The sequence below is a fragment of the Procambarus clarkii genome, chromosome 29 (assembly GCF_040958095.1).
Source record: "Procambarus clarkii isolate CNS0578487 chromosome 29, FALCON_Pclarkii_2.0, whole genome shotgun sequence".
Taxonomy (NCBI): Eukaryota; Metazoa; Arthropoda; class Malacostraca; order Decapoda; family Cambaridae; genus Procambarus; species Procambarus clarkii.
In genome coordinates this window covers 40,409,580-40,419,450 of record NC_091178.1, presented here as the reverse complement: position 1 = coordinate 40,419,450, position 9,871 = coordinate 40,409,580, and the positions used below count along the sequence as shown (strand labels likewise).

At 34.3% G+C, this 9,871-nt stretch overlaps 1 protein-coding gene across 1 annotated transcript; it reads right to left on the bottom strand.

Annotated features, from left to right (window-relative positions):
- Nucleotides 1–8,347: 8,347 nt before the first annotated feature.
- Nucleotides 8,348–9,502, bottom strand: LOC138369724 (S-adenosylmethionine synthase-like; the record flags this gene model as incomplete). The annotated part of the gene is made up of 1 exon (XM_069333163.1): nt 8,348–9,502. A coding segment is annotated over exon 1 (1,155 nt), but the record flags the coding sequence as incomplete, so codon positions are not given.
- Between the last annotated feature and the right edge of the window lie 369 nt (nt 9,503–9,871).

Here is a 9,871-nt window from a genome sequence, read left to right as displayed (position 1 = left end):
ACATGAATGTATTTTTCATTTAAAACACTTTTAATAACCATAGGAAAGTTGGAACCAAACATTATCACTAGTCGTCCTTTGAAATTTTTAAGTATACTAACGATAGTCATATAAAAATTCCCAATTGGTTCATTGATTATAAGTATATTGGCATTTGAATATTCTTTATTAATACAAGATATAATATACAAGATATAATATATGATATAATATGCCTAATATACCCGTTTGGTAACCATTTAACTGCAGTTATATACTCTAATCTTTCTGTGTTTTCTGTTGGAATAATGCTCACACCTCGATTCAGCAAAAAACCCTCAACCCATCCACCACGAGCATAAATAGACACCACAGTGTCCTTTGGGTTTATAAAACTCATTATTTCATCAAGTTCCTTCTTGGTAAGTATATGCTTTCCAAAAATAAAAATGTGCTCTTGCCAATAACAATCGTTAGCATAATTACAAATATTTTGAAGATGTTCTAATCTTATTTTTGATGCACAATTTAAGACAGTAGATTTCGGCTGGAAATAAGCAATCTCACCTTGCCAAGATAATCGTTCATCTTCAGAAAAGAAAGATGAACGTGGATAACCATCTATTGGTAGTTCAGGGTGGAATTGAGGTGAAAATTTATTATTTATATGATGTCCCCAGAATGGAATATGTGCAACTGAAAGATCTTGCAACAGAATGTGATCTAAATCAACTTCAATATTTACTAACTTAGGTAGAGAGGATTTCTTTTTCTTTGGGTGTATCATTAACACTATTAAATGTAAAAATGCACCATGAAATAAATCTGTTTGGTTGCCTTCAGGAACTTCTTTGATTATTATGATATATGTACTGTAAAATAGAATAATTAAATAAAATAAAGTTAATATAACCTGATAACAGTTCATATATAAAAAAAGGAGTAACATTAATCCCATACTTAAAACCATATAATAACCATGTACTCCATAGATTAATTTCCACATAAAATAAGTAATCATTAAACATGCTACTAGAAATAAGACATTTGTGTCATCTATAGTACATATACCAATTCCTAAGCAGAAATATATAACCATATATTGAACTTGCTTCCTGCAAACTTCTCTGTTTCTTTCACATATTAGGCAAAAAAGAAGTTCAACAAAATTCACTTCTCTAAGCCCTGAATAATACCAAAAAAGACCACAAAGAATTGTCCACAGGTTAAATATGTGTGTACTATAAACATCATCTAAATACAGTTGAATTTCATATGAAAGTGGTTGCCAAATGAAATCTTCTAACAGCAACATCATGATGATAATGATAATGATGATGATGATGGAAGCCAATCAATAAGTCTATTCTTACTTAAACATCCTGTAGACAAAAGAAAAAAATGATTTAGATTATTTCCACACCATACAACACACACATACATAAATCAGCGATGTTTCTTATATTTATAGACTTCCCCATCTTTATATATATGAAGATCAATAGTTCGAAGAATATCCCCTAAACATTCTAAATTGTTTTCAGATTTTGTTTTAGGAAGGCAGTTTAATCTTTTAAGATTTTGTTTGGGGAGAGAACAGAGAAGAATAGTCTCTAACCAATTTACACATTTAAATTTTTTCATAAGTAAATTATACAAATTATATATAACAATTCTTGTTACTTCATTTACATATTTTACAGTAGGTGATCGATTATATACATTACTTAAATTGTCTTTTAGGTCATATATATCGGTATGGGACAGAAGAATGTGTTTAATACATCTTTCATTCAATATAGGTTTTCTAATTAGAGAATAAGGTATTTTTCCTTGTATAGTCCAAATAGATTCCATAAGAGCCCATCCTTGATATCGTAACGTATTTTCTAAGAGAATAATGTATAATTTGATAATATGAATTCTTTTTAGGAGTTTGTATAAATAATAACTGAATTGTCTTCCAATAAAATCAAGAATAAATTCACATCGGTAATGATCCCATTTTCCATTTATTATTAAAAACCCAATATTTTGACATATATCTATATATGTGTCAAACATAACTGATATAATATTATTAAATTCACTATCTAACATATCAAACATTGGCAAATAAATATGTTTTATATTATAATTATAAAGATTAATTGAATAATTTAATATATCAATAAAATATTTACCAACTAAAATTTTAACTTGTGAATCAGTAATAACATCACCCATTATTTTTTTATTTAATAAAAAATCAAATGGTATGGTAAATAAATTTGTTTTTGGTATACGACTACACTCAGGAACAGTACTTACTGTGATTACAGGAACAGATGAACTGGTCTATAAACCCTCATAATTTGCCTGTTTATATACCTTCCATCCCAGGTATACAAAAATTACTATCTCTATTATAATCTCATTTGTGTTATTATTATCTTTCCATAAAATATAGTGAGACTAAGACGTGGAGGTAGGGGGAAGGGGAGGGGGGTGCATCCAAGAATCTCTCTATCAAGTCGATAATATGGCCAGATTGTCGACGTCCTTATTTTTGCAAGCGTCCATGAACACATCATCTTCTTCATCAGTGAAGTGTCGCCACTGCCATCCTTGACCCCGACTCAAAACTTAATTTAACCCCCAAAAAATATAAAAATTGGTGTTCTATGATAATGTATAAACACTATAAACCTCATTGAGATGGTAACTAAAATACAAAGTTAGTTGGTATAGTTTGATAACCTGTTGTAACATATCTATATTTATAATATAATAATTAATATATGGTCAGTTTAAATGTGCATTTTTTTATATAAAATAGGATGAAATAAAATATTAATATACAGTTATTCCTCATCATTGATATTTGCACATTGAGCACATATTAAATCAAAACTATTAAAACGTGTAAATCTTACCGCTACCATATCACACCAATTGATTTTTTGTTTTAGAGCAAAATATTCATCCTTTAGAGATTTAGAACAATGAAGACAGTAGTGGCGTTCACTTATATTAATTTCATTAAATGTCGCCAATTGTTGTCCAAGAATTGTATTAATATCTTTTTCAAATGAATTATTCAATTCAATTTCCAATACATCAAATTTTAAATTGTTAGTGATTGTTGCAATCATATGATGTTCACAAATTACATCTTTTCCTTTAAATAATCGAACTAATGAAAATGTTGGCATAGTTTGAAATGTTATTAACATATCTGTATAAATGATATAATAATTATAACTTGGATGATATTCACCATTAAAGGTGCATTTTGTTTTTAACCAAAATATAAAATCTGGTGTTCTATGATAAGATAATGCATAGGCACTATAAATCTCATTGTAAGTTAACGGAGGTGGTAACCAACAATTGCATTCACCATCATATTCATGTCGGTCATATAAATTATATATAGAGAGAACATCATCTAGAAATCTTTGAAAACTCCCATCTATTGTAATAACACAAAATTTTTCCATATAAGAATTACAATAATGGTCATAACAGTACATATATATACTTGAAATAGATGAACAGATAACTAAAACATTGTCCTCACAAATCCTTTCTTGCACCTGACACATTTCAGTACTTACAGGAATTATAAAGTTACGTAGTCCCAAAATACAATACATAATCCAACATAAATCCTGATTCCTCTTACTTACCATTAGTAGATATACATTAATATTTAAATTATAACAGGGTTTATTTTGTTCAGATAAAATGTTTCTAAATTTGATTACTGAAATTTCTTTCACTTTTTTTCTCCAGTCTTCCTCCCTATTAATATCAGAAGAATCTGGCATAAGCACCAATACATCAAAAGAAAAAGAAAAAGAATTAAACATAGAAAATGAACAAATAGCATCATTTTGCGGTAACTGTTGTACAAGTGGTGATTGTGGCAGCGATTCGATAATTAAAAATTGCAAAGATGAATGCCGCTTTACTATCTTCAAAACTATACTGACTATATCCACTCCAGGAACATAATCGACACGTGTAATTTCACCTTTACTTGGAACATGATTGATTAGAAGGGCCTGTTCACAATAATATGTTTGTTCTGGCGATTGAAGAATTATATTTTCGGTCAGATAGAGTGCAGAATGTACCTTATAATGATTAATATTAGATTGCTGTAAGTTTTGAAAAGAAAAAAGAAAAATAACTGTATATCCATAAAAAATATCCAGAACAGTTGACGTGGGATACATTCGAAGACAAATATTTAACAATTGTAAAATTTCATCTGTATCCCGAGAGAACATTGTCATAGCTGTCACTAAAGACCACACTTTGTTTTTGTTTATCATACCTTTTAAAGGATGATTAACACTCGTCATTGTTTTTAATGTTGATGTAAACATAGGATGATCATTCAATAACTCAAATAGTTCAGAGTCTTTTTTTTCTTGACCCATTTTCGACCAGTTATTCATTTTAGTCTCGATCATCTTTAGAAGGCCTCTCATACAGTATCTTCCATCGGTTATGTTGTATTTGATGTAACATAATTGTTCCACAATATAGGATGCATTGTAAAGAGACAAATTACCATCTTCATTGCTATGTAGAAGTGGACTAGGGAAAAGAGTATACGAATCCCATATTAATCGATGATAAAGAGTGCGGAATGGCATGTATGACGAGTCAAGAATAACATGGCTCCAAATTTTACAAACTCTGGAACAAATAATTAAAAGATGACGATATGGAACCAGTGCAAATATGTTTTCTAATAACACCTGTGGTAGGGACGACATTTTTGGGATTAGAGTTTGCATCAACATCTGTTGTATTACAGACATCACTCGGTACCCCTACTTAAATCTCTGAATATGTTAGACATTAAGTCACTGCACATTCTCTCATGTGTATTATACATATATAAAACGCTAAACTATAATGCCAATCCTGATCTCAAAAGCTTCATAGAAGGTTGTATCAGAACCCATGAGCATCACACCAGAAATAAATACAGTTTTGATATTCCTAGAGTACGACTTAATCAAACTAGAAATGCTCTACAAATCAAGGGGCCCAGAATGTGGAATGACCTTCCCAACCATGTTAAAGACTGTACCTCTCTCAACCAGTTTAAGTTAAAAGCGAAGCTATACCTAATAAATTCCCTGTAACCTACCTTACCCTTCTATTGTCAACCAATGTCTGTTTTTTTCTTTAAAGAGCGCTGTTTGTCGACATAATTGTATTTGTGCTGCTTTTTCATCTATGTTTTCATTTCTTGTTTTCATTCTACTCATTATGCTCAATTAGTATTAAGCTTGTCATTTAAGTTTATCATGCCCGAAACGCTTTGCGTAATAGTGGCTTTAGGCATTGTATGTACTAGCTATACCTATAAGTTAAACAATCCTTGTAAATATTTATTGTATGTATGTACCTTACCTAAATAAAATTGTATTGTATTGTATTGTATTGTATTGTGTTCAGTAAGCAAAACAGTAAGTAATTTAAGTAGGGTAGTAGTAGTAGTAGTCTTTTTTTTTTTAATCAGGGACTCAAATCTCTTTTTTTTCAACTATCCATCAGGGTGTTTGTGACTGTTGTCACATCTGCACACGTTCAATGTTGAATATACTATCCAATATCATTGGATACTAACCAGAAAACTAATCAATATCGACATAGTATAGAGTATATAGTATAGTGCTGGATACTGAAAAACAATCCAACATTGAATGACTCATTCAACATTGAATTACTCATTCAATATTGAATGGTATTCCAATATTTAATATAATATCCAATATCACTTAATACTGGAAAACTACTCAACAGGATAAAAATAATAACATATTTGACTTTGGTTGCATAATTACTTTATTTTTTAAAAATATCTGAATTAAAAATCATATAATTAAAAAAAGAGAAAATTAAGAATGAATAATCTACTGTCAACAACTATTATGTTAATAATATTAATTATTTTCCTAACAGTTATAGTAGTCATTAATTCACGGAAAAAATCTAAAAATACTAAAAAATTATATAAAAAGGAAAACAATTACAATTCCATCAGCCATGACACAACACCAGAGTCCATTGAGCTAATACAAGATGTAGGAGGAGTGGGAGGGGAATTACACAACGCAGGAGTAGTGGGAGGGGAATTACACAACGCAGGAGTAGTGGGAGGGGAATTACACAACGCAGGAGAAGGAGTAGAGTTACATGACGCAGGGGAAGGAGGAGCAGAAGAATTACAAGACGATGGAGAGGGAGGAGGAGGAGGAAGAGAATTACAAGACACTGGAGAAGGAGGAGGAGGAGGAGAATTACAAGATGCCGGAGAAGGAAGAGGAGGAGGAGGAGGAGGAGAATTACATGATGCCGGAGAAGGAAGAGGAGGAGGAGAAGAAGGCAGAGGAGAATTACAAACAAGTGAAAATGAGTCCTCTGGCGTTCCTCACGTCATCAGTCAAATGGAATCCGTCGAACAACCTCATGAATTACTTCAAGAATTATTACAATCCTCCACAGATTCGTCTGAACTTCGAGAATCCCAAATGAAATCCAAACTTATAGAATCATTATTCTCGCCATTTATCGAAGATATAAAAACTTATAAAGGTCTCTTTATTGTTCCCAAACCACCAATTTCGTATAATCCTAAAACTATTACTGAAACTGATAAGACACTAATTCAACCCTTTAATAAATTCCTTAGTTATTATGATGAAATCCACAACTTTACCAATGGTTATTCTGCATATTACATAAATAAACTATATACAAATTCTAATATTGATAGGGGATATTATACAAAAAATCAAATTATATTAATATTTCCATGGAATTTCCATAATTTCACACCTGATATTTATACAGATCGACGTGAAATAAAAGACGTCAAATTAAAGAACAATTTAGATGCATCACGTAAAAAATGTCGAAAGGAAGGAAAACGATTTTACATGAACAAATTGTTGATATCATGTACCCATGCTGCAAGTCAAGATATATTTAATTGTGGATTTTATTCGGACAGTTTCCCAATGAAAGAAAATTCACTACCCCCATTCGTGGTTATGAAACTTGAACTCGAAGACGGTCATAATGAGGTGGAATGTAAAATGTTAGCTAAGAATATTAATTCCTCAGACACATTTGCTAGCATTAAATTTAACATTTATGTGGAAGTCGAGAAAGTAGAACAAACAAAAGAATCACATGGAGGTTGAGAATTACAAAATGCAGGAGAAGGAGTAGGAAAGGTAAAAACTTCACAAACAGTAGAAGGAGGAGGAGGAGGAGGAGAACCACAAACAGTAGAAGGAGGAGGAGGAGGAGGAGGAGGAGGAGGAAGAGGAGGAGAACCACAAACAGTTGGAAGAGAAGGAGGAGAATCACAAACAGTAGAAGGAGGAGGACAAACAGTAGAAGGAGGAGGAGGAGGAGGAGGAGAACCACAAACAGTTGGAGGAGGAGGAGGAGGAGAACCATAAACAGTTGGAGGAGTAGGAGGGGAACAACAAACAGTTGGAGGAGAAGGAGGAGGAGGAGGAGGAGGAGGAGAATCACAAACAGTTGGAGGAGAAGGAGGAGGAGGAGAATCACAAACAGTAGAAGGAGGAGGAGGAGAATCACAAACAGTAGAAGGAGGAGGAGGAGGAGAATCACAAACAGTAGAAGGAGGAGAAGGAGGAAAATCACAAACAGTTGGAGGAGGAGGACAAACAGTAAAAGGAGGAGGAGGAGGAGGAGTAGGAGGAGGAGGAGAAGAATCACAAACAGTTGGAGGAGAAGGAGGAGGACAAACAGTAGAAGGAGGAGGAGGAGGAGGAGAAGAATCACAAACAGTTGGAGGAGAAGGAGGAGAACCACAAACAGTTGGAGGAGAAGGAGGAGGAGGAGGAGGAGGAGGAGGAGAATCACAAACAGTAGAAGGAGGAGGAGGAGGAGGAGGAGGAGGAGGAGGAGGAGGATCACATAGAACCCTCCACCGAAAAAAAGATAAAAAAAACTGGATTCAGTTTAGTGGAAGAAAACGTATTTATCTTGACCCAGACGCTGGTCTTATAGAGTCATTTTAATTTTATTTACTCTGATATATAAAAGGCCCGGAGATTTTATATACTCTGGTATATAAAACGTCAAAAAAGTATATAAAATTATCAATTGAATATAAAATTAAAGGTTCCCACCAGGCTTCTGTGCTGGCTAGGGTTCAAGTCTCCTGGTGGGAAAGTGTTCTCAAGTTGTATAACTTCACTCTCGTGTTTAGGAGAGTTGTGAATCAAGCATAGACATTGTGTTCTCCCATATTAACAGGGACTTGATGAAAAACGTAAAAATGATAGTCATCCTTAAGAATTATTTGACTCTAAAATTCAGGGATGGTCAACTTCTTGGGCTGCTCCCAAGAGAACTGTTGCCGTCCAAAATGTCCATAACACGACGTATCACTGTAAATTGGTCTCTTTAAGCCCAGCTCCTTGACAATATGTCCTAGTCGTAGATCAAAGTTGTGGTTAACAATCTTCAGAAGCTGTTTTGATGTGTACTGTGAGGTGCCATAGTGGAAGATGCTGATGCTTATGGGGTGCACAACACTAATGGCGTAAGATACCTGAACCAAACAGCGTCTACATAATTTGTTTTTCATCAGTGACTTGGCAACCCATCGGGCGGCATAGGCCGCTGAGCGGTCAATCTTTGTGTAATCTTTGCCAGAGAACGCTTCCCCGCCGTGAGCACCCCACCCACCGTAAGTGTCAACGATGATTTTCCTACCAGTTAGCCCAGCGTTACCTTGAGGTCCACCCATAATGAATTCTCCGCAAGGGTTGATGTGGTATTTCGTTTGAGTATCTATATATTTTTCAGGAATAATGACCTTGATGACCTTCTCTATAACCTCGTCACGCAAAGCTTCGACAGTAATTTGTTCTGAGTGCTGTACAGAAGCGACAACAGTGTTCACTCTTTTGGGAATAACAGCTCCTTCATCGAAGACATACTGGCATGAGACTTGAGTCTTACAGTCAGGTCGCGCCCACCAGAACGTCCCATCTCTTCGCAGCTCGGCAATCTTCTGATTGAGACTGTGTGCCAGCATAATAGTTAAAGGCATGCACTCATCGGTCTCATCAGTGGCATAACCAAACATCAGTCCCTGGTCCCCTGAACCAATGTTGTCATCACTGTGCCCGATGTGTACACCATTAGCAATCTCCGCACACTTTTGCTCCAGGGCCAGAAGAATATTGCAGGTCTTGTAGTCAAAGCCCTTTCGTGAATCATCAAAACCAATTTTCTTAACAATATCACGCACAATTTGTTGATAATTAACTTGGGCCTTGGACGTAATCTCCCCACAGATCAGGATCATACCAGTTTTGGTACACGTTTCACAAGCAACTTTGGCGTCAGGGTCCTGGCTAAGATGGGCATCAAGCACTGCGTCGCTGATCTGATCGCAAATTTTGTCGGAGTGGCCTTCGCCTACGCTCTCACTGGTGAAGAGGAACGTCTCATGATCTCCATCCATGCTCTCAGCGCACTATCCTGGGGAACGAAAATGTTACTTCTAAGTACTCTTGAATTTGGGACTAGGTTTCCTTGGCTAGATTTTAACTAAATAAAAATCCGTTATTAAAGGAATATTATTAAAAACATTGACCTAATTGTGTGAAGAGAGAAAGAGAGAGAGAACGCTAACCTGGTCACGTGGAGAGAAAGCAACTGAGCAACTGTAAAGCAAGTGTGCAGCTGCTCTGTCTTATAACAAAACTGTGAGTCAAAAAAGAATATGGATTTTTGAAATGATTATAAACTATTAAAAAAAAAAACATTATTACTCATTCTAATTGGAAGAGTGAATGTATAATTTGGTAACCTGTAATCCTTAACTCTTTAT